This window comes from Epinephelus moara, chromosome 3, assembly GCF_006386435.1.
Source record: "Epinephelus moara isolate mb chromosome 3, YSFRI_EMoa_1.0, whole genome shotgun sequence".
NCBI classification, from domain to species: domain Eukaryota; kingdom Metazoa; phylum Chordata; class Actinopteri; order Perciformes; family Serranidae; genus Epinephelus; species Epinephelus moara.
The window spans coordinates 6,443,240-6,468,431 of NC_065508.1; the positions used below are offsets into that span (position 1 = coordinate 6,443,240).

General features: G+C 41.2%; 2 protein-coding genes across 7 annotated transcripts in view; one reads left to right on the forward strand and one right to left on the reverse strand.

Moving 5' to 3' along the window:
• Positions 1–62: 62 nt before the first annotated feature.
• Positions 63–5,565, forward strand: skp1 (S-phase kinase-associated protein 1). The gene is made up of 6 exons (XM_050037979.1): positions 63–221; positions 956–1,055; positions 1,222–1,295; positions 2,408–2,551; positions 4,522–4,662; positions 4,813–5,565. The coding sequence occupies exons 2-6, from the start codon at positions 959–961 to the stop codon at positions 4,846–4,848; spliced, it is 492 nt and encodes a 163-aa protein (XP_049893936.1). The 5' UTR covers positions 63–221; positions 956–958; the 3' UTR covers positions 4,849–5,565.
• tcf7 (transcription factor 7) overlaps positions 5,219–25,192 on the reverse strand; it is a 92,187-nt gene continuing 72,213 nt past the window's right edge. The window contains exons 6-13 of one of the 6 annotated variants that reach the window (XM_050037928.1): positions 23,095–23,229; positions 21,506–21,625; positions 20,723–20,885; positions 18,838–18,945; positions 17,895–17,942; positions 14,175–14,223; positions 12,518–12,590; positions 5,219–8,558 (exon numbers count right to left, since the gene is read on the reverse strand). In XM_050037928.1, the coding sequence (XP_049893885.1) occupies positions 8,168–8,558; positions 12,518–12,590; positions 14,175–14,223; positions 17,895–17,942; positions 18,838–18,945; positions 20,723–20,885; positions 21,506–21,625; positions 23,095–23,229 (1,087 nt within the window). In that variant the 3' untranslated portion in view covers positions 5,219–8,167. Of the gene's footprint in view, positions 8,583–12,517; positions 12,591–14,174; positions 14,224–17,894; positions 17,943–18,837; positions 18,946–20,722; positions 20,886–21,505; positions 21,626–23,094; positions 23,230–25,192 lie in introns of all 6 variants that reach the window. The other 5 variants (XM_050037936.1, XM_050037954.1, XM_050037969.1 and 2 more) reach the window with 5 other exon arrangements.

A 25,192-nucleotide genomic window follows, 5' to 3' on the forward strand; every position in this document is an offset into this window, starting at 1 on the left:
GATAATTAAAGCTGGGTGAGATAAACCTGACGAGCAGCCTTCACGCGGCCACCCCTCCTTCCTCCTCCAGTATCTGACAAAGCGATCGTCAGGCTCCGGGCGGCACGCGCACCAGGTCGCTCCAGAGACTTCCAGCCGCTGTCGGTGCCTCCGCGTCTGTCAGGCCCTGCTGTTGACTACAGAGGAATTTCACCTCTGGATCTGAGTTAAAAACATTTACGGTACGTAGCTTCGCAAAGCGGAATGTGTCTTTTACGTGTCGTTCACCTTGGGGAAATTGAGGTCAAATCGATCTTTACATTTTGTTTACATCTTTGTTTGAATAGCCTCGGTGTGGTCGCTAACAAGAGGCCTCCCTGACTCTGCAAGGCGCTAGCGTAATGACAAGCTAAGATGCTAGCATTGTGCATGGTAATGCTAGCTGCCCGGTTAGCTTAGTATTTAGCCATCACGAGAGGTGTGTTTTGGTCGTTAAAACACACAATATAAGTATTTTAGCTCGCGTTTAAGATGTGGACATGGTGTTTAATGCCCAACGAGCATCCATTAAGTCAGTCATTTAACGAAACTGTTAGCAAGCTAGGTGTTTGGTTAGCGTTACCGTATTTTAGCTTGTGTTACAGGTGACTAGCTAAATGTAGCGTTGGCTAGCTTGGAGGGAGCGCTATTACGTTTGAGTACATCTCGCTAATAACAACACAGGTCATGTTAAAACACCTGTACCAGGTTTATCGTTACTGCTACAGCTAGTTGAACATTAATGTTGTGGACTAGCTACAGAACAAGTTGCCTATTAGCCGTCACGTAAATATTAGCTTAGCTATCTGCAGCGTTAGCAAAAGCTGTTAATGCGGGCTTACTTTGTTGGGTAATTCAGTTTTGTACAAATGTATAACACTATTAACGTAACAACCTTTTCATTGTGTTAAAAAAATGTAACTGTTCCTCTCCACAGATAATGCCCACAATAAAATTACAGAGCTCCGATGGGGAAATCTTCGAGGTGGATGTGGAGATAGCCAAACAGTCTGTCACCATCAAGACCATGTTAGAAGGTATAACTTCTGACTTCATCACAAACTTTGGAGTCCACAGTGTCACTTCACGGCTGACTTTGTGTGCCATCTGTCATGTTTCCCCTTACATCATCTAAGGGGCTGTGTTTTAATTCAATAAATGCACATGTTGGTAGATCTGTGACATTCATTGATTCTCTGACAGATTTGGGAATGGATGATGAAGGAGATGATGACCCAGTTCCTCTCCCTAATGTAAACGCTGCCATCCTCAAGAAGGTACAGAGCGCACACACACACACACACACACACTTACTCACCACACCCCCATGTTTTTACCATTTTTATATAATATCATTTTATGTGATGTGAGAACAGAATTCCACATTGTTTTCCTTGACAGATATGTTGACATGATGGTTACCTGAATGAGTTGATTGTGCGATTTTGTGTTGTAGGAAATGACAAAATAATAAATATTCACAAATGGCGTGTTTTAGTGCATTAACATGGTCTCACTGTCACATTGAATCTTTCAACAGTGGTTTGGGTGTTTTTTTTTTTCTCTGCTTCAGCAAACAAACGCCAGTTAGTGATTGCCGTCTGTGACTTAAATTTAGTTAATGCTGCTTAAGGTAGAACATTGACACTGACATTTGGATATCTTGCCCACATAGTTGCCAGTTTATTAGTTTTTTAACCAGTTTTCAGGTGGTGATTGAGCTCATTTTGGAGACTAGTTTGTGATGCTTCATACTGAAGTATTCTAGTATTTCGAATAGTTTACCCTCATTGATATAGGTGGGTGGACAAATTATCAAACACATTTCACTATCAACAAAAACTGTACATTATATGTATTATATGGTATTAAAGTTCCTTTGTTTTTAAGCTAGGTGGACCAAAAAACCCAAAACAAAAAAAAGTGTAGTTTGTCTTCACATCCCATCAAGATGATAGTCACATATTTACTGTTCATCTATCACACACATGAAGCACAACCTATGTATTCCCTTCTTGCTCTTCTTAAATTATTCTTGCCTGTCAAGTTATCACATTTGTGGGAGCAGGAGGCTGTGAAGGCTTGTTTTTTTTGCCTCCTCTACAAGTTCATGCTTGTGCTTCAGAGCTGCAATTATTCCTAACAATAGGGGTTTTAAGATTCTTTAAGTCACAACTCAGTTGGTGATGAACTTGTGCTGATTAATGATCATTTTCATGACAAAATGGTGATACAAGACAAAGAACAGCAATTTCAGTGTGGTGTTTAAACCCTTGTGCTCCAGTTTGAAATGCATCGCTGGCTTGTGCTCTACGTATTTGACTGGTTATGACGACTGTAATGTATTACCTTGGTTAACATGGGAGGTGTGTGTGTGTATTCTCCCCAGGTGATTCAGTGGTGTACCCATCACAAAGATGACCCTCCTCCTCCTGAGGATGATGAGAACAAAGAGAAGAGGACAGATGACATTCCTGTATGGGACCAGGAGTTCCTCAAAGTGGACCAAGGCACCTTGTTTGAACTCATTCTGGTAAATACAGGTTACATTTTATTACACATGTGCTACATTTATTTCCTGGAGGGTGACTTAACCATAACCACACCATTGCCACACCCCAACCACCACCTGAACAGCAACATTGGCTTGTACTTGTAAAAATGAATGTGTGTATTTCTGTTGTGATGCTCCTCTTCTGTGGTCTGTTTCATTCACTGCTGTGGCAGAGTGCTGAGCGTTTGCATTTGGGTAACACAGATACAAAAGTTGCTTAGCAACAGCTGGAAGATTGGTGGTTTGCTGCTGTAGGGATTTGATAGGACAGTTTTAGGGTATAAAAAAAAACACAGGGACTTAAATGGCTTCTCTCCGGGCAGCCAGTGAAAGTAAACCAGGCAGAGCATGTGAAAGGTAACCTAAGCAGTGGCTCAGCATGATTGGGAAATAGGCGTTGGACAAGCTACGTGCTTCCAGGAAGTGAAACACAAGTTGGGAGTGTCCGTCACTTGAGTTGATGAGCCCCCTCCCTTCCAGCTGTTTGAATGTGTTTACATACACAAAGCTAGTTAATGCTGAAGAGGAAGGGGTATCGAAGTAGCTCAGTGGGTGTTCTCGAGCTGTATGAAAATAAATGCAAATTGATGACCAAATGGTGTGTGTGTGGTTCAAGATGTATTAGGGGATGTGAGTTTACTGGAACACAGCAGGAGGGGAGATGTTGTTGTTGTTAAGTGATCTCAGTGTAGTTTGTAAGCGGATGCCTTTAAAATGTAGCCTCACGCAGAGGCAGGGCTGCAAGATATTTTGGAACGATCATTTTTTGGGTGTTATTTTTTTTTTGCCTTTAATGATTGCACAGCCGAAATAGGCAGGGGCAGTGGGGGATAGAGGGGGGATGACATGCAGCAAATGGCTAAGGTTGGAATTGAACTCTCGCTGCTGCAAAGGACTCAGTCTAAATGGGGTGCACACTCTACCTAGAGGTGGCCTATACAAATATATATCACAATATTACTAAAAAGGTTTGTCGTGTGTTTTTAGATGAAGAGAGAGTTGTAGAGCCCTGTCTCTAAGTAATATGAACTGCTGTATTTTTGGCATCTTTTAAGCCTTCAAATTCTATTTTTCAATCTGGCCTTCCTGGATGTTAAGACCCATTTACACTTTGTATAAATATGTAATTTGTATCTTGATACATTCTCTGGAAAATGACACTGGATCCATCAGCCTTTGCATTCTTACCTGATATATAAGCTTGATTTGAGCCTGTGTTGTCATCGGGCTGGTGAACGTGTCAAGTATCTTTTTTGGTAGGGAAGACTTGCTAACTACTGCTACTTTGTGTAGCATTTGCCAGGCCTGCTTAAGCTAGCAGGACATTTTCATTTATTCATTCGTTTTCTGTAACTGCTTATCCTGTTGGGAGTCACGGGGGGGCTGGAGCCTATCCCAGCTGACATTGGGCGAGAGGTGGGGGTACACCCTGGACAGGTCGCCAGACTATCACAGGGCTGACACACAGAGACAGGGAACACTCACACTCACGCCTTCGGACAATTTAGAGTCACCTATTAACCTGCATGTCTTTGGACTGTGGGAGGAAGCCGGAGTACCCAGAGAAAACCCACGATGACACAGGGAGAACATACAACAGAAGGGCTCCACCACCCTGGGTTCGATCCAGGAACCCTCTTGCTGTGAGGCGATACATATTGATTCAGAATATTTGAAACTGTATATTACTAAATCATTTCATTGGTACCTGAAATTTAATTTTAATTCAGGTTTTTCTGTCTGAACGCAGCACGCTTCTTTCTCTCATCAGCATTAACCTTTGGGAGTCAGTCCCTCAAATGAATCCAGAAGGAAACGGCCTTCTCTGGCTGTTAAGTGTTGATATTTGCCTTGAAATGCTAAAGGTGTCAGTCTGTGCTCACAGCTTTTTCCTCACTGCCACCCACCTCTCTAATCTTCTCCACGTCACTGTTGTGTTTCCTTTCTAGGCCGCCAACTATTTGGACATCAAAGGCCTGTTAGATGTCACCTGCAAGACGGTGGCCAACATGATTAAAGGCAAAACCCCAGAGGAGATCAGGAAGACTTTCAACATCAAAAATGATTTCACAGAGGAAGAGGAAGCCCAGGTTGTTATTCCATCTATTATCAGTCTGTCAGAAAACAAATATAAGCTACGAGAAATGAATCGATCACTTTGGAGTGACTCTAAAGATAAATTAATTTAAGCTTTGACAGTTGACCTGACTCATCCCATCTGTCCCTCCTCTTGTCCACAGGTACGCAAAGAGAACCAGTGGTGTGAAGAGAAGTAAAGGGGGAGATCCTGCCAACACTACCACACTGAAAAAGGAATTGTCCCTGCTAACTGGTTGCACTGGCGTTGTTCATACTTGTCAATATTTACATTTAGTATATTTAGAGCCAGCCACCCCCCATCCCCACTTTCCCCTCCCCTCAGTTTCTGTATACCAATAGCATGACTATTTTAACTTGCCTGTGTGTTGTCATTAATTTAAACAAAGAAGCTCTTTTCTGTTTCTACACACACACACACACAAACACACACACACTTCGTGTATTCACATACAGTAAATAGTCCTGGTTTCATGGCTTTGTACCCTTAAAGATCAGAAAATATTTCCCTATTATTAATCGCTATGTTTGTCTTTTTTACTGGACATGTTTTCTTTTAGGTTAATTGATTAAATAAAAATGGTTTTTTTGACAATGGAGATGAAAGGGTGAATATTTTATTTTTTGCTCTGTAAATGCATTTGTTGTGAAACCATGTTCAGAGAGGACGGGGCTGTTTTTAGAGGAAAAGTGAAGTTTGAGGTGGAAAGATGTTCTGTTGCATCACGTCCTCTGGACTTTGGAAGTACTTGTGTGTTGTCGCACAGCATCGAGTAACTCCTTCCTAATTCATGTTGTTTTGAATTGGAAACTTTTCTCAGATTAAGCTCTGATGCTGGGGGTTTTGGGGATGATGAAACATTTATTGAAGGAGTAAATAAAACGCATAAAAAGGCTGGTGTGTGTCATTTTTGTTTGGAAGGCTCTGCAGGGCATGACCATCTTTGGGACAAATTGTCTCACTATAATCTTAAAATATTCCTTGTGTTTTAACAACAGCAGACATGGACGAGATATTCAAAACACTTTAATACATCAAACAAAACAAGTAATACATCAGAGGCGTCTGAGGGGTAAAAAATACAAAAGACATCTCAGAGGTGTTCCCACTACTGACGTGAACATCCTCGAAATAAAACAAGCTATTTCTAGCACAAGAGCTCTCTCTGCTGGAGGAAAAACAGTTTTGCTGTACAAAAAGCTCAGTTTACAGTTTGTCCACAGCATTGGAAGCTGAGTGAAGCTGCAAGCAGGACGGTAAATTAAAGCCTTTTTAAGTCAAAATCTAGTTTTGTTACACTGAAGTTGGAACATGCACAGATCGAGAACACAAGATATCTTTTTTTCTTTTAACGCTGCTGCAGTAACACTTGACTGAAAAACAAAAAGTAAAATTCTGCACAAGAAGACAAACAAAATGTATTGCTTTAAGAAATGGTAGAAACTAAAAGGTTTTTTTTGTTTTTAGGTATTCCACTTTTTTTTTTTTTTTACATAAAAACATATAAAAGTTTCATTAGAATAGGGAGTTCTGACATTTAAAAAACTTTACAACACAATGCAATATAATAGTACCCATTTGGTCTCATAAGTTTACAGAGCTGCAAAATGTTCAGTCAAAAGAAAAAAGCCAGGAGAACAAAAAAAAAATCCCTCGTCTTTTCTCTGAGGGTTTCCCCGCCAGCAAAATATCTGACCTTAAAAAAAAAAAATCACAAGATTCATACAAAAATACCAAAAATTAGGAGGAAACAGAAGAAAATGTAACGGTTGATATAGTGAGAGACTGAGCCTGAAAGTGCCTAAAAGAGATAATGTAACTTGCAGTTGGGGATACTTGTCATGTGAGAGACTTTTTCACCTGCTTATTTTTTTTTTTCTTATCTGAGAGCAAAAATTGTGGAAATGTTTGGATATGGATGAAACTCAAGTCAAACAGTGAAAACAAAATGGCAGCTAAACAAAGTGATATTGTCCCTCTCTTTGGAGCTGAGGTTCTGCTGGTCAGGCTGGCTGGGTGTTGGTCTCTGCCCCCCCTCTGAGTGATGGTGGTGGATATGTGACAGCTGTGATGGTCGTATGTAAACCCTTGAATGTGGAGGAAAGCGTGTGTAACAACACTGTGGCCTCGGAAGAAGAGTGTGACGATATGATTCATTGAACAAAAGCTCATGTCCAATTTTGTTTGTGATTGTCATAGAGGTCAAAGCACATGGCCGGCTTTAAAGAGAGCACAGAGCGGGGCTAAGGAGTTTTACTTTGTAGAACTGGTCTGCTTCTGTACAAGTGGCAGGGCTCAGGGGCTGGATCTTCCCAAGGATGAGGCTATAGGCTCTGCTACACAGACTTTTGTCATGGCAGGCATTTTGACACGTCACAGTAGGAAATGCACAGGTGTATTTCAAAAACATGAATGATTACTGTCTCGCACTTAGAGGAGGTCCTGAAATGGTGTATACTGGCACACCAGGACACTTAATGGAACTGATTGTTAATGTTATCGCTTTCACCAGTGCTTTTCCTGCTATGACAAGTCATGATGTCCACTGTGAAGAAGGTCCATTCAGGTGTTCCTCATCAACCTCTTTAAAATATATAATTTCCAAGTTAATGACCAAGGATGTCACAGTGTCATATCATGCCTTACCAATGAGGTCAAACACATGCCAAGTGAAATCTGGTCTGCATCATGGATGACTGATTCATTTTACTGAGGCGTCCCCGGTCAGCTTTGGGTCGGAATATTTTTGTGTGTAAAACAAAGATAAAAGTGAGAATTACAATTCTCTAATTATTAAAAAAGCCCGTAATAAAAGACCAAAACAAATGCTTTCTATATGCAAATGTTTTATGTCAGCCAGCATCCATTGAGTGTACTCAAAAGTTCTTGGACACCATCCCTTTATTTCTAGTGCTGTCTGCTGTAACCCTCCAACATCGCAGCTCCAGTTACATTGTGCATGTGTCACACCCCATAGCTTGTATGCTGACAAAGAGTGTGCCCAGCCTTCATTGAACAGCCTTGTTCATGACCAGGAAGTTGTTCTTACTGATCACCAAATGTAGCTAAAGTTATTACCATGTCCAGGCTGATGGCAATTTCCCAGTGACTGGTGATCACCTGACCCACATATCTGCCAAGTATTTCCAGACCTTCAGGTTGACAAGGATTGCCTGCAGTCTTGATTAAATAACTGCCCATGTGATGGAGGCTTTGAGACGGAATCTGCCTCCCTGATCTTGTTGTTGTTGATGCACAATGGAAGATCCAGCCTCTGAACTGAGACACAGCTAGAATCTTACTCCTGGGCAATCTAGCAGGGCGGATGGGCTCCCCCTTCATCACTACACCACCCTGCCACTCCTATTTTAATCGAACAAAAGGACCCCAGTGGGTATAGATAAATGTGAGAATGAAGGCAGGTGATGAAGATGATCTTCATGGCTCTGGACAAAGCTGAGGTGAACAGGGTCGGGGATGTGAGCGGCCCGGAGCGATCACTGAGACTCTGTTAGCACTTTGAGAGAAAGTCCTGCGGCCTTGGCGGCCGACAGCGCCGTCGTCGAGCTGTGCGTCTGCTTGCCGGTCAGTTCCAGGTGTGTGTGGGTGTGTTTGGTCGCGGGCTGACGGAGGTCGCCTCGCTTGCCGGCGGACTGCTGCAGGGGTAAGCGCGTGTGTGAGCGTGTGTGTGTCGGCGGGGACAAGGGGAGGTGCGTTGACGGGGAGGTGGGTGGTGGGGAGCAGCCCGGGGAGGGGGGCAGCTGGTGCTGGTACAGGCGGTGGCGGGCGGGGGAAGGGGAGGGGGGAGAGTCTATAGCACTTAAATCTGAAGAAGTTGGGCTGGGGCAGCCTCCTCCTTGAAGGTAGCGAATGCACTTCTTTTTCCTCCTAGGGACAGTCAGAGAGAGTTATCTGTGAATAAAGTGTGGATGGTAAACGTCAGCAGGCTTTAATGAAGATGCATCATTCACACTGACGTCATGAACAGGGACACATATGGGCACAATGAACAACACACAAGTATTAGTGTCAGTCTATGTACATCTGGATATGAAGAGTTAATGTCCTAAACAACACAAATCCATTCTGGGAAATATATTTCTGAATATCTAGACTGTGAACTAATAATTTCCAGATAGAAAAGAACCTAGTTTTTGTGTTTTATCAAGAAAAAGTAATTGTAATATTGGTGTCAGTCTACAGTAAAATATTAAAGATTGCTTTAAAGAAACACTTCATTATTTTGGGAAATGCCCTTTTTGCTTTAAATGAGGAAATTGTTACTATTTTCATGTCTTTTCTAGATTCATGTTATGGAACTAGAGCCAGCAGGCGTTTAGCTTAGCTTAGCATACAGACTGGAAGCAGGGAGGAACAGCTAGCCTGGCGCCGTGCAGTGCTCAAAATGACATCTTTCAACCCCTTTAAAACTCTTTGGTTATGGACACTGACGTGGACGTGTGACTATGGCCTGCTGAGGTGATGTTGGTGCTGAATGTGGGCGGTGCAAGATGGGACGCACACGGAAAGCTAGCTTTCCTACTCATTGCCAGGCAGGCAGCATCCTCCATGTGAGGCCGTTTGTACATTTTAATGACCAATATCAGTCAGTATCAGCTGGTTAACCCTTTGAACCTGGAGTGACATTGCTTTTCTTGTGCTGCTTTCAGACGCCTTTCCTAAGTATTTAAACCTTTGAACCCTGAGAAAATTAATTTCTTTCAAAAACATGGGAAAAACGTCAAGAGCAACAATGCCCCACAAATAAATAAAAAATAAAAATAAAATAAAATAAATAAGGAAGAAAAGAAAAAGCTGGGGAAAAACTATATTTATAATTATTATTACATTTTAAAATTATGTTAAAGAATTAATATAATTTTAAGCACTCTTTCCAGGTCATTTACTTAATTGTTTGTTTTTAACTTTTGTTCTTTTTTTATTTACCTAATTCTCTCGTTTTTAATTTTCTCTTTTTACAAATTTCTTGCAATTTTTTTTTGTCTGGTTTTGTCTTTTGTTGTTCGTTTCCTTCTTCCCATGATTTTTAAAGAAGTCATCATTTCACTCATGTGTGACTGTGTCCTTACATATACCCTGTTAGTTTCATCTGCACACAACAAGGTTATTATAGTAAACTAAAAACTAAAACTAGGTGTAGGAATGGCGCATAGATCTACAACTAATACTGAAACGTAACATTTTTAAACGATAAAAACTAAACTGAAACGAGCAAACCCACTCTGCAAACGGACTGAAATTGATCTGAATGGAAATCAAAAAAAAAAAAAATGAAAAAATACAAAACTATAATAACTGTGGTGCACAAACAGAAATGGAGGAGCGACATTGTTTGCTTTAAGAGGGAGCGACATGATGAAAATTGTTCTTAGTGAACATCATTGTCACTTCCTGGAGTTTGGGAGGAATATATCAAAGACAGAACGGCCATGACGACATAATTCACTGTAAAAACCACATACTGTGTTATTTCTTGTTTTTTTCCCCTTTTTTTTGTGTTCCAATCAAGCAACTGAGATAATATCATACTAACTACTGAGCTTTAAAGGTGTTAGCAGGTGTATTTTGGAGCTTTGGAGAGTCACGCTAGCAGTTTCCCACTGCTTCCCGTCTTCACGCTAAGCTAAGATCATTGATTAAAAATGTGTCACTACAGCGCAGGGAATACCACTCGGATATATAATTAATTTACTACATGACTTGTGTTTTCATTTAGTATTATTAGTGTAACAGTGAACTCTTAAAATAGCACAATTCAGCTCTAATTTCCTGGTCTGCACCAAAAATACAGCCTCTAATCTAACAGGCACACAGCAGTGATGTGCAGAGCTTTGTGAGGTGTTATACTTAAAAGCAGACTTGTGTACCGCTGAGCGCAGCATCAAAGCAGTTAACAGGATCCCATGATCATTACCAGAATATGATATGAGTCACCAGGTTTAACCGCAAGGAAAGGTGCTAGGCCATATTTAGAGAGAGAGAGAGAAAGAAAGAGAGAGGGAGACAGGGAGGAAGAGTGCAATAGAAAGTGATTTCTAAATGTCAGAGTTCACCATCAAAAGGCGGCAGTTACCACATCGCATGAATGGAGAGAGTTGAAAGCAGATGGGCATGAGAACGCCGTGAAAATGCAAAGCTGCAGGGAGTGAGTGTGTGTGTGTGTGTGTGTGTGTGTGTGTGTGTGTGTGTGTGTGTGTGTTGAGCTGTGGTGATAAGGATTTGCTCTAACCACATTCACCCCCTTTGTTCTCTCAAACCGAAACACACGCACACACTTAGATTTCCATGACGTGATGGTGGGGAAGACGGCGGGGTTGCTACAGTGCTGTGGTGGTAGGAGCTTTTTCTGCAGAACCACACAGATTCCTGACTCCTGCAGTGAAGCGCTCGACTGTGCTTCTACTGTAAATCCTGCTGTGACTGGAACAGAGCAGTCTGAGGAGCTGACAGGCCGGCTTCTGGTGATTTATAATGTACTATCACCAGGTTTATGCTTTATCATAGGGAAAGTAAGTGTCAGGGAAAAGCACTGGGATCAATGTAGCTGATGTAGTATAGTAAGCAGTAGGTAAGTTTGGATGAACAGCTCCATCAGACAAATACATCTAACACTCTGTATTGCCAGGGTACATGATTAACTTCAAACTAAGCTTTGCAAAGCACATTCTTTATCATTCTGTGGCTATTAAAAAAGTTACTCCAGCTTGCTCAGACTAACCCTTTGCAAGAACTGTGTGAGAACTGGGAAATTCCCAGGTTGAATTCATAATTACGACCAAGAGAGAAACATTGCTTGCTTGCTAGAACAATCTTATGAATGCAATCTGGCAACCTTTGCTACTGAACTTAAATAAACACTGGGCTCCAATAATTTAAGAGCTGAAACATTTTCTTAAAGTTTAACCTGTTACAACACAGGTGCTGCAGAACTTTCTCCTAGGAATGTCACACTTTCGGGCATCTAACGCCCCAAACTTAACTCACGAATCTGTCAGGGCCTTATGTTTGTGCAGTTTCGATTTCAATTATGTTATAAAAAGAGTTGAAAAAAAAAAAAAAAAAAAAATCAGCCGGGAAGCAGAGAAAAAAGTGTTACTTTCTGATATCACCTTACTGCCACATAACTATGTTTTTGTTTTGAGTGCTAGTCAACCACTCCACAAACACTCTTTCACAGCTTTTTTTCCTATTGAGTGGTATTCCCCTTTAACCGCATTATTTTTACAGGGTGTGTGACACAATGCATCATAACGGCAATGCATAACCTAAACCATATTTGACCTTTAAGGCGAGACAAACAAAAGAAAAGTAGTAAGAAAATTAGTTTTGGTGATAAATAACATCTGAGTGTTTTTCTTTATCTGTGAGGCCTGAGTAGTCCTGACAGTACACCTTAAAGCAAGATGTAAATTTGACTATATTTGCATATGACTATAAAACTACAATGCTTCAGTTTGCAGAGCAGTGTGTTAGTGACAAACAGCATGCAGAGATCAGACTGCATTCTCAAACATTCTTAGGAGGCGGAGCTCGTCTTAAGGCAGACATAATCTCACTGGTTGAGTTAATGACTAATTAAAAGGTAGAGGAGTAAGAGAGGAGGAAACTAAAAATGATAATGTCTTGTGAACTTGATCAGACTGAGGAGATTATTACCACCTCCTGAGCAGCTCCGCCTCTGAGAAATGTTTGAATAATTAAGATCTCATCAGAGTGGACTCATGCACTGATGGACAGGTGGTTAAATGGGAGGAGAGATGAGGAGTTTGTCGGACGCCAGCAGAGCGCTGCTATGGAGTGGGTAGGGCTGGATGCTTGGTACACACCTGCAGGGACCGCACCAGTCCGTTTGTTGGTTGAGGCCGAAGCGAGCCCGGCATTTCTTAGGAGAGCCCGGGTCTGAGCACAATGCGCAGCATGCACATAACAAGAGGGAGGAGAAGCAAAAACAGAGAGAAGCAGAAGAGGAGGGAAGAAGGTTGTAGAGAGCGCGAGGACAGGAGGAGAGATAAAGACAGACAAAGAGAGGAGAAATAAAGAGACACGAGAGCATGTCAGGGCAGGAGAAAGCACCAACAGGGCTGTCCGTTTAGAGAAAGCCATCAAGTCAAACTGTTAGTAGCCGGTTATAGCATTGACAACCACCAGAATAACCACACAACACACACACACACACACACACACACACACATATAACTTAGTTAAACAAGTCAGACATCCTGGAAACAGGCTGTTAAGACGTACAGAGAGAGACTCAGAGAGGGCAGCCGCGCTCTGTTAGTACAGGGTTATAAAAGGTTTCCACTTTCTGGCAAAACGCAGTCATAAATTGCTTTAACTCAGGAGGTCAGCACTCTTAAAATCCAGAAATACACTTTACTACTTCTCTGTTAGAGGCTGAAGTGGAGCCTTTATTGGAAAAATGTTAAAATCCTCATCGTTTTTAGTTGAAAATCAGATGTAAATTTTAGAAATTTCATTTTTATCTAAAGCTTTAGTTCAGGGTTGGCGCTACATTCTCACTTGCATTAGATCACTGGCATCATTCATGCTTCACTATCAGTTGCTCATTCATCAGCTGCTGGGATATCAGCTGACTAGTAACATCCAAAGATGCACCATCAGGAGAGACAAACCAGGCAAATGTTTGGGGACCTCAAAAAATTGTGAAAGAGGCCCCAGATGCTCCTCATAATGGCACATTTTCGGATGACATCTCTTAACCGCCTTAAACCTCCAATAAAGGTGCTGCACTGTGCACCGCCTTGAGAGTGTGAGGCTGCGGCGACCGGAGCAGAGAGTATGATGTTAAAGGTAGCAGTGCAATGTGAGTACGGGGTCGGGGGCGGCTCTATCTGCAGGATGGGCTTCTTTTCCTGTGGCCCCCCATAGTCTAGAATCACCGCTGCTATCATCTATCAGCATTCATATTTTTCTATCAGCTCTTACATGAAATGCCAGAGTTTCCTGCAGGACACCTCAGATTTGCATAATCTAACTTTGAAACTGCCACGTTACTTTCTCAGTTTTGATGCTACCTGCTAAAGCTAGTCACTATTACAGTATTAGCTTGAGCACTCACATACAGCAGGTGATCCACTAGGAACACATGGAGGACTTCTATGTTTTAATGGTTGAGATAACATATGAAATATTTTTAATTGCCTGAACACAGTAAAGGGAAACTACCTTGATCAGCTTGGACAGCAAAAAGCAGGACATAAAGTTTCGTACACTGTCGGGGATTATAATGTTTATAATTCAGGTTACATGGAAAACAGAGTGGGTGGGTGGTTTGACGTTAGAGACACATCCTGCCTCAAAGACACCAAGACATTGTGCTACAGCGCGCCAACGCAAGTTCAAGCTCAACTGAATTCTCTCAAATACTGCAGCTGACACTGGCCATTTGTCTTCTCACACTGACACAGGGTATAATAGTATCTGTCTGACAGGAGAGAGGCAAGATATTTATATGGTTACCTGTGTTGGAGTCCTGCAGCTTCTCCCTTTTTCTCCTCTTCTTTTTGCCCTGTGGGAGAAAGAACAAAACAAACCCCCCCAATGAAATGAGACTGGCTCAGCTGCTGAAATGAGTAAAATGCTACAGCATCAGCGGACTTTTGACTGAGGCTGATAAATCCAGTTCTTTTGGTTTGGATTGTGCAAAAGTGCAAGCTGTTCTCTTTTATCTATATGATTTTGTCCTCCATAAAGAATTCATCTTTGCTTTTCCGGTTCCCTTAATGTGTTTGTTCAACACCCTCGAGTACAATCCCTCTTTGAGAGTGAGTGTTCATGATTAAATATAGTCTCAAATTTGTGTTCCTTCATTAACAGAAATCTGCACCACATTAAAAATGGAGCTTTCTTATGTGACGTGAATCCATTTTAAGTGAAAAAGTGCAAAGTTAAAAGCAGCAACCAGGTCAGGCAACCATATTTAATGCTCTACAGAAGCAGGAGAAAAGCAAGAAAGACAAAGAAATCCTCACAAGAAAATATGTTGCATCCCTAATGTCACTCAAATCATGCAAAACCTGACGTGTCGCCACCAAAAACATAACTGATCAACACTCAAAATTAAGAAAAATAAATCATTTGTAGATGATCTCACAGTCAAACATTTTTCATATTTGTTGCCATTTTTCATTATCTCCAGTCTGATTGTCATGTGTGACTGTTGAGGTAAACATCAGAGTTGTTCACGCAGATCCGGTGATGGTGAAGTGAGGCCTCATATTTGGGTGAGATGAAGGATGTGGGTACAGAGATCTACCGCCTACGCTTCGTTGTCTGTCCTCCTCGGCTCGCTGTCAGCACTGTCTATGTGGTTACAACAACTCCTCTTGCAACTGCACCTCTCTGAAGCTTTGTGTCTGTGGGCGTACGTGTGTGTGTGTGTGTGTGTGTGTGTGTGTGTGTGTGTGTGTGTGTGTGTGTGTGCACATACTATGTGTAGGTTTTTTTTAAGACTCGGAGGAGAAACCCTCCACAGCTGCGGGGGAGATATGGAGCTTCACTTCCTGTTGTGCTAGGGGTCCAGTGACTGTTTGTGTTTTTCTTTAAAGTCAGGAGGAGAGCAGGGTGTGAAGGGTGATGCAAGAAGCCCTGAGCGCTTGTGTGTATGTCGTCATTACACAAGTTGTTCTTTTCTATACATTTAAGCTTGTCAGACTGTTGCCTCGGAGGAAAATTTTGGATAAATAATTTACTTTAAGACCACTGCACCTGTTAGTAAGCCACCATGTGTGGACAATGGTTACATATACAGTAGTTCTTTGTCATGACAGTCGCCCATGTCAACACATCTAACAGCATCCGCTGTGTTACGCCTTGCCGAGCTGCGTAGAAAATGCTCAAAGCTCCATGCATGATCACAGTTTACTAGAGCTCTGGTTTATAACATATTCGCACAGCATCATGAGGATGTTTCTGAACTGTGAGCTTTGACAGAACTCCCTGCGGATAAGGTTAGGGCTTTTATTTTGAAGTATTTGCTTAAAAAACTGGCATCGCCTTGTGCTTCAGTGTCAGATGCAGCATTAAGATGAGATAAAAAAACCTGATTCAACTGATTCAGTGTGCATGTTTGTGACTCGTTCAGATGTTACAGCACATGTTATAAACCACAGCCCAGATAAAGTGCCACCATAACTCGTGTGCCATGCCTGCCCATCTACAAAGTTCAGCTCAGTCAGGTACAGAGGAACAAGACAGTACAGCAGAGAGAAGCGTAAACAGGCTACCACTCTGACAGGTATCGAACATCACTGAAAAGCAGCTTCTGTTGCGACCAAAGCCTTTACTTCACCTGATTATGACACATTTTGCTTCGTTATGTCGTTTTCTGGTAGAAAATATTCAGAAATTACAGGATGTGCAAGCCTGATTCCTAAAACGTTGGGACACTATGTAAAATGTAAATAAAAACAGAATAAAAATGATTTGCAAATTCTTTTCAATGTATATTCAATGTAACAGAGTTCAAAGAGAAGATATTTTATGTTCAAACTGATACACTTTATTGTTTTTTGGAAATATACACTCATTCTGAATTTGATGCCTGCAACATGTTCCAAAACAGTTGGTACAGGTGCATGTTTATCACTGTGTTACATCACCTTTTCTTTTTACAACAGTCAGTAAGTGTTTGGGAGCTGAGGATACTGACTGTTGAAGTTTTGAAAATGAAATTTCGGTAATACTTTACTTGAAGATATCTACACAAGAGTGACATGACACTGTCATAACTATGACATGACACTGTCGTGAACATTATGTACATGTCATAAACGTTTATGACTGCTGTCATTAAGTGTCATTCGGTATTTGTAATGACAAGTTGACATTGTTTGGATTGTCTTGATTATGACAACTTCTCATTAATCAAAGTGACATTACCAGAAGTTGTCTTTGTCATGACAAGTTGACATTAGATTTGTTTGGGATGTCCTGATTATGAGAGGTGCATTTCTTGTTAATGTCAAGTTGTCATGACAAAGGCATCTTCTGGTAATGTCATCCTGGTTAATGTCAAGTTGTCATAATAAGAACATCCCAAACAAATTTAATGTCAACTTGTGATGACAAAGACAACTTCTGGTAATGTCACTTTGATTAATGTCAAGTTGTCATAATCAAGACAACCCAAACAATGTCACATTGACACTTAATGACAGCAGTCATAAATGTTTATGACATGTACATAATATTTATGACGAGTTCATGACAGTGTCATGTCATACTTATGACAGTGTCATGTCACCCTTAAGTAGATACCTTCAAGTAAAGTGTTACTGAAATTTCTTTCTCAAGATTCACGAGCAGGTCCATTAAAATCTTTAAGATTTAAAGAGTGTCTTTGTGGAAAACTGGGCCAAAATCCATCTGAACACTGTGAGATGTTAGTTCTTTCGTACAGGGAGTGTCTTAAAGTTGGCATTGTAAACTAAGGCTGCTCCAAGAACTAAATACATTTAGCATGGTAAGCCTTTTTTCTCTGTTATTCCACTTCAATGCAAATTATTTTCACGGATTAAAATGTTAAAATTTCTTTATAAGTTTAATGCAAAATGTCTAATTGAAAAAACAAACAAACAAACAAAAAAAAAGTGTTAAATTCCAATTTTTCCCACTGAATTTAAAAGGATTTGCAGATCATTGCATTCAGTTTTGTTTTACATTTTTCATAGTGTCCTAACTTTTTTGGACTCAGGCTTGTACTTCAACTTATCGAATAACAAATGATTAATTATAAAAATCGCAATGTCAGAAGGTTGTGTTTCTGAATAACCATAATGTGTGTTTAGCTTTACTAGTAACACAAATGAAGGCGCTGTATTTTAAAGGGATGCCCAAAAGTTAAAGAATGAACTAAAGCAGCGAGGCCAGCCATGCGGCCCTGCTCTCTGTTAGTTGAGCAAAACGGGTTGATTTATACCTCTGTGTGATTCAGCGGTCATAACCATGGCAACGTGCAGGACTTGGTGAAATGTATCCAAAACTGACCAATCAGATCTGCTTTTGCAGCTTGCGTGTTTGTTTGTGAGGGCTGACGTGTGTGAGTCATTAAGGTATTTTTTGGAAGGTGCATGCAAACTTTGCACAGGAATACCCACAACCCCTTTTTTCATGCAGCTCTTCACATACTCATATCTTCCCAGCACAGAGGCATAAATCCACCATAAGACGTGTCCCTACCCAATCAGCTTTACTCTTTTCCCCTGCGACCCCGCTAAGGCCCGCCTCCTGCAAGAGTTCAACAGCAAACTGACAGATCAGAGGCACACAGCAGCCCAGATACAGCACATCCCCACAACATTGAACTACAACACATGCACCACACAGGTTTGACTTCCTCTTGTGTTCTGGGAGACCTGTTTAATCATTTCATGCCATTAATGTCTGTCGTTATGTTTGATGATGTTTGACTGACAGGCCTGGAAGCCAATAATCATGCAGGATGTTGAGACAGTAGCCAGTAAAGGAAGTAAGTTGAGTAAATTGTTCAGCTCTGAGGTGAGAACAATAAATATGATCAAACCCAGTTCAACAAGTTCAGGTTTAATGAGTTCATCCTGTTCTATTTTTTTTTTTTTTCATCTTGGCTTCATGTACAGGGAGTCAAACCAGACAGGAAGTAAGTCAAGTGGCTGGTGTTTGTACTTTGTTACAGATTTTTTAACTTATCAGAGAATGAATAACTGGAATTGCTTTCCAACTCTTATTTTGAAGGAAATTTATTGTATTCATGTTCATATATTTAAAAATCAAACCTATACACAAGTCTGGATCCAGGTAAACTTTCGATTGTAAAATTTGCAGCACAAACGCTGTAGTTTAACAATTTGTGCCTTAATCTAATAACAATTTAGATCATTAAAAACAGTAGTTTCTATAAGATCAGTGATGTAACCATGGCAACCAAATGACTTATTCACCCTGGAGATTGTTCCCACAACAGCACAGGTATAAACATCATGCCTTTTCCATAACACAGTGAGTGCCTCCTCATCTTAACACTTTTACATTCCCCTGGTTGTTTTTTTTTCCAGATCAGCTTTAAAAATCAGCTCAGAGGAGTTGTATGACGTACGGAGGGAGAGGAGGAGGAAAGATGAGGAGTTAAATTAGAAGTACTCACGTAGTTGTCTCTGGCAGACCAGGTCGGGTAGAGCTGCATGTGGAGTTGTCTCTCTTTCCTGGCCAGCTCATAGTACTTGGCCTGTTCCTCTCGGGTCAGTGCATGCCACTGCAAACACACACAGAACAAACAAAATTCCAGAAGGAAACTGTTAGTATTTTGATTATTATGTTTTTCACACATTATATAGGTTTTTGCCCATACTGTGTGTTAGTGTCGGTCTTTGTCAGGGTGCACAAGGGTGGACAGGAGTCAAGCAAACATTTTATCGGCATGGTAGAGGGTACGTAGGCTTTTTTGCACCCTGACAAAGAGCATAGAGTCGAAATCGGTTGGTGTTTAATGTAAGCAGCCATGTTTTGAAATAAAGGCTTTGTAACTTAATTCAAATGCATCTGTTCCTGCTCCATGCACGAGTGCCTGAAGTTCATTTTTTCCTCCCATGTGCTGATTCTTTTCTTCAAGAAAAGTGTTTTTTCTTGATTATCATATGATGAAGACAGTCCTCCAGTACACTACTATGTCGTTCTTCAAAGTGTGTTAGTGTTGTCGATATATGTCATCAATACTGAATATTTAAACTGTTTCAATACTCACTTTTCACATTATTGATACATTGGTACCAGCTGCACTTTCTCACTCACTCTTATTCTTAATGTCTATTATTAATGTTGTTCTGCCGTTCTCTGCAACTAACCAAGAAATGAAAAGTAGTCGTAGTCATGTTATAGCCTTGTTATATTCATCTTTTAATACAAAATTTAAATTATATGCCCTCAATTTCAGTATCGAAAATGGTCAGAGGTGGGTAGTAACTAGTTACATTTACTTGAGTAACTTTTTGGATAAATTGTACTTTTCAGAGTAGTTTTAATGCTATATTATATTGTTTTAAAGCAACAATACTCTTACTTGAGTACAATATTTGGCTACTCTACCCACCTCTGAAAATGGTATGAAATATTGATGTTTTTCAAGGTATTGTATCGACGTTAGAAATTCCAGTATCGTGACAACACTTTTGTGTATTGTGTGTGTTCGGTCTTTGGTGGATGTGACTCCCAATTTGGTGAATTCACCTCCAAATGAAGTCATCGTGCTATAATGTTTTAAAATTTAAATTCTAGAGACAGAGAGAATAGAAAGGAAAAAATAATCCTTATAGAAAATTATGAACACTGCAAAAGTCACCTTTTTTTTGCACTTAAATCACAGTCATAATAATGTTGACAATAATATTGACGTTATATGTGTACCACTATTCTGAACAAAGTTGCACGGTGCTTTACAGGACATCAGAGACAGTAATTAAGAGATATCGTGAAAAGTAAACCCAGACGAATGAGATAAAATGATTAAAAAAAAACCAATAATAAATAAAATAAGATATAGTCCAAGAGATATAAAATCATAAAAGTTTGTTAAAGCCATTTTAAAAAGGTGTGTTTTAAGCCGCCATTTAAGAAACAGAATTTGTGGCAGACACTGTGAACATGAATTCATTCCACAGTTTAGGTGCCATGACTGCAACACTCAGTCACCCTCAGGTGCAAATCTGGACTTCAGATGGTAGAAAAAGCTCTTCTCACAGTTCACACAGTTCCTACGTGTATGATACAGCATGATCTGCATCTGAACTGTGTGAATGATATGACATGCACTGTCTTATCAGTCTTAAGGAACCCAATAGCACCAGTCAGTGTTGTTATGATCTCAGTAGCACCAGTATGTGAGGGGAACAGAGTTCACATTACCCCAGTCCTCTCATGTTCCTCATGTGTGAAATTACAAACTGACCTGGAAACAGGATTAGTCTGCGCTTTGGTGTGTGTGTGTGTGTGTGTGTGTGTGTGTGTGTGTGTGTGTGTGTGTGTGCATCCCTCACCCTTCGTCCCAGAATCTGGTTGATGGCAGCGCTCTCCTTTAATGTGCACTCGGCGATGACCTTCGCCCTCATCTCCTTCATGTAGAGCATGAAGGCGTTCAGGGGTTTCTTGATAACCGGCTTCTTGGGCTCCTTCTCCCGCTTGGCCTCAACATGTGGCTTCCTGAGGAGGGGAGAGGAAGAGGGGCAGAGGGGCAGAGTGGCAGGAGGATAAGGAGAAGGGGGTAAGGATGGGTGAAGGAATTTGAGTGAAGATGGGGAGATAATCAGTTTGAAAGTTGAAAAAAAAAGGCTTCTAAATGACACAATATATTAAGTTTATTCTCAGGGTGTAGCTTCATATCTAATGAACAGATACAAAAGTGTTATCAGTCTTTTAACTCTCGGCAAGACAGCAAATATTTCCTAATATGTTGAACTGCTCCTTTAATGGGAAAAACTGGGTTTAGGGTTATTTATGTCAGTCAATGTCCAGCACAGCTGAGATTGCCGTGACAGTTCAAAAGAGTCAAGAATTAAAACCTCAGACAAATACTTGAGTACTAAGCAATTACTTAGCAGAACAATAGTGACATGAACTGTGGGTCTAATAAAGATTCAAATATGTCAAATACTGCCACAGAAAAATAGCGAGTTCTAGTCCCAAATTACAGTCAAACCCTGCAAGGAAATGCATTCAGACAAGTGATACAAACAGAGTGTGAATTAGTACAAAAATGCAAAAACTAAAAAGCCAGAGAAGAATATGATGAACAGTAACAAGCGGAGTGTGGCAATACTTACACGTACATGCCCCTGTCATACTGATCGTGCTCCTGTTTGCCTGTAGGGGGCACTATGGCTGGGTGGGGGATCCCTGTAGGATGCATGCCTGACGGGCCGAGCATCAGAGAGTGAGGGAACCTGGTGGGGATGAAAGAAAAGGGGTGGAGGACGACAGGAGACAAGAGACAGAGTGACATAAAAAAAGCTTTAGTTAGTTCAGAGACTTGCTTTGAGTCTGGGGCAGAGAGGACGGTGAGCGTCAAAGCAAGAGCGTCAGGTTTGGTAAGCAGTGAGCTTGAAAGCGTGGAAACTCACTAGAGCCAAATTTGACTTACTGAAGACATAATTCCTGTCTGTGTGAACAGATAGGTTGACTGACTTAAATTGAACCTCTTTAAAACGCTGAAAATATGTGACTAGTGGATGGTGTTCCTCATGAGCACTGCACTTAAACTGTGTGATTTGGTTCCTATCTACTCAGCAATGATGTAAGCATTTGTCACCACTAGAGGGCGTCCTAGCATTACTGAGTGAGAGGCTGGAAGACAAGGAAAATTCTCACATCTATAACGCTGTCTTGTGAGAAGTCTGAACTAGAGTCAGTGCACTTCTCAAAATCTAAATGAATAACTTCACCATCCACCTTATTAATTTAATTCTAAAAAAAAAAAGGCCATTTAAGAGATTTTCTTTCCAAAAAAATCAAGCCTTGTTTTATCACCTTCACAAACTGGAGATAAAAGGATTAAAAATAAGAGACCAGCTGAAAATGAAGCAGCAATAAGCATCAGCTGCTTGCAGCACAGTGAGCGTCAGGGTCAAATAACAACCAAAAAATATTCATATTGTTTGTTTTAAATCAGCGTGGAGCAACAGCTCATCGGTAAAGTTTACAGAAATTAAGAGCTGCACGTTAGGTAATGCTTACTGCTCAGAAGTAGTGAATAAAGAGGAAACATTTCCCCTCTGAGCAGCAGGTTAAAGGTTTGATATCCAAGATGCTGATTAATCATCTGGCTTTTGAGTTATTGTGATTTGATACAGGCCTGATACAGGTGTAAAACAAACTATATGAGAGGCTTTTTGACACCGGTTGCTGCGTGACTGAGGCCTTGTGTATGAGAGACAACATGACGAACTGGCAAAGCGCTGTGGCGACAAAGCATGTGTTTGTTGCACCCTTGAAAAACAAAGCAAGGGACCAGTGTAGCAGGGCCTCACACAAAATTAGCTGTTATCAAAATGTAGTTTTATTGATGTATGTGATGGATCAGAAACACAAATGACAAAAAAAAGACAGAGGTTAGCGATAGCGAGTTAAAAGCAGTTAATGTCCTGATGGCGCTCAAGAGTGTGTGTGTGTGTTTGTGCAGCAGCGACTAGCTTGGCTCGACTCAGTTTGCCTCGACTCGGCTTGTTTTGGCAAAAACACAGAACTCGTCCTGTTTACAGCACACTGGCTCCAATGGGACTTTTACAGCAGCTGCCCACTGAAAGCTGACACAGGAGCTGAACGGAAAACTCCGGCTCAGGCTTTCTGAGTGTGCTATAAACAGAGGAGTTGACGATGCAGAGCGTTTGCTTTTTGCTTTTTTTTTTGCTTTTACTTTCTTGGCTCGGTCCGGCTTGGTCCGACCAGCAGGCTACGATACCTGGAGTAGGAGGAGGCGCTGGAGAGGTTGGAGGAGTAGGACTGCCTGAATCCACAGGGGGACAGGGCAGGGTAGACTGGCTGGCTCTGCCTGCCACGGCACAGCAGAGGGGGAGAGACGGCAACAGTTGGTGCCTTTTAGCTTTACAGGTACAAGTTTGATGATCCCTGAGAGGACGTTTAGCCCTCTAAGGTCAATTAAATTCTACTGTAATCTTTATTTAAATTAATCGTTATATTTGCTGTCAAAAATCATTCTACTGTGAAACAGAGGCAACGCTCTGCTGAATTTAAACCTTCAATATTGTCAACAATAAAACATCTTAAAAACACATCTTTTGTCATGTATTTAAGTTCTATCCCTTAATTTTTATAATTCATATAATTGGTTTGTTGTTGGATGTGTGTATAACATGGAAATAAATAAATATGTAAAACAAATCTCCAGCTCCAGTAAATTTCAAAGATCTCAGAGTTCAATAAAGTGAAATCTCATGGTTTAATGCTTTTTTGCTTCTACAGAAGTATCTCTCGCTTTTGAAGGCAGCTCTTGTGATGCTGTGATGCACGGTGATCCCCCCCTGGAGAGTCTGGATCAGCACTGTTGACAGCTGTGTGTCAATACTTGGCTTACCGGGAACAGAAACACACACACTCACACACCGCGGGAGGTCGAGGGAGGGGATGGGATGTAAGCAAGAGTCTTTGATATGTAGAAAACCACACTTCTACCTCCTGAGAGCCAATACAACCCCCCCAAACTGATTCATCCTTATGTTTCAACGTATGCACTCCAATACACATTTAGCATTTAAGCCCCTTTATTAACAATCATTGTCACCATCTCTCACATTTCCTCATCTCATCCTTTAGCCCCAGGAGGAGGCAGCGCTACACATTCAGTAAAGCCCAGCGGCAGAGGCCTTTGGCTGGGAAGAGATCCAGAGATCATTGAGCTCAGCTCCTGGAGGACTGAGATCACACTGCAACACAGGTCAAGTGTTGTTCAAATAACAGGCAAACTAAACTGTCAGTCTGTTTTTTATCTCACAAGAAGGCTGCACACACCACGTCTCAGAATCCATATATCCTCCAATCAATCCATTAATCAATGTGATTTATATTTGCCTAAAAAAGCCCTCGTGCACAATCATGCAGGTCACACACATCAAAATCCCCTGCAAACAGCTCCTGAGTGACGGTGACGCCACACTCAAACAGAAAAATGCCTCCCGTGTGACAGGCATGGCTGGACAGAGGTATGCTGGGAATGAAATGAAAAACCAGGCGACATGCTCTATTGTGCTGGCTGCAGCGCCGTGTGCATTTTCTTTGTTGCGCTTTGACTACAAGTAATTACATCCCTACAAACTATTCGGTTCAGTCAAAGGTGATGAGTTTGACAATGTCAGTGAATGACGGCAAAGGGGAATAGCTCACAGGCGCTGTTTGCTCTGACACTAAAGGCCACAAAAAGACCTCTGACTGCACTCCTGCTCTTCAGGTAACGACCACCAAGTAGGTTTAACTGCCTTGAAGCACAAAAGTGATCATAAAAATATCTTTATTTCCTTACTTTCTAGGCATTACTGAACATTTTAGGCACACCAAATCTTCAATCTCTTACACAGTAACATCCAGAGGGGGGCAGGGTGTGAGCTTCTCTCTGTAGCTCTCCTCTGTCGTTCATTACCAAACTATTTCTGCCACTTTTTGTGTCGAAAGAAAGCAACACTATTATTATCTTTCAGGAGAGATTATCTAAAAATGTGTGTCTCTATGGCGACCAGGTTTTCATCCTGCCTTCCGATGAGGTCATGACAACCCTTTGTACGAACCAGCTCTTTCCAAGCATAAGCCCTTTTTAGATAGGAATTGTGCAAATTTGCAGGAAAGCCCAATCAGTCTTTTTTCAGCATTGGCAGTATAAAAGCAGAATCAGGGAGTGCGGCAAAATGTCGCCTACCTACTTTTGTTTATACAGAATGTGCCTTTTTCGGGGCAATGGGGGGCGTGAGCAAGTAACAAAACGTGTAGCTCAGCGTGTGACGTAA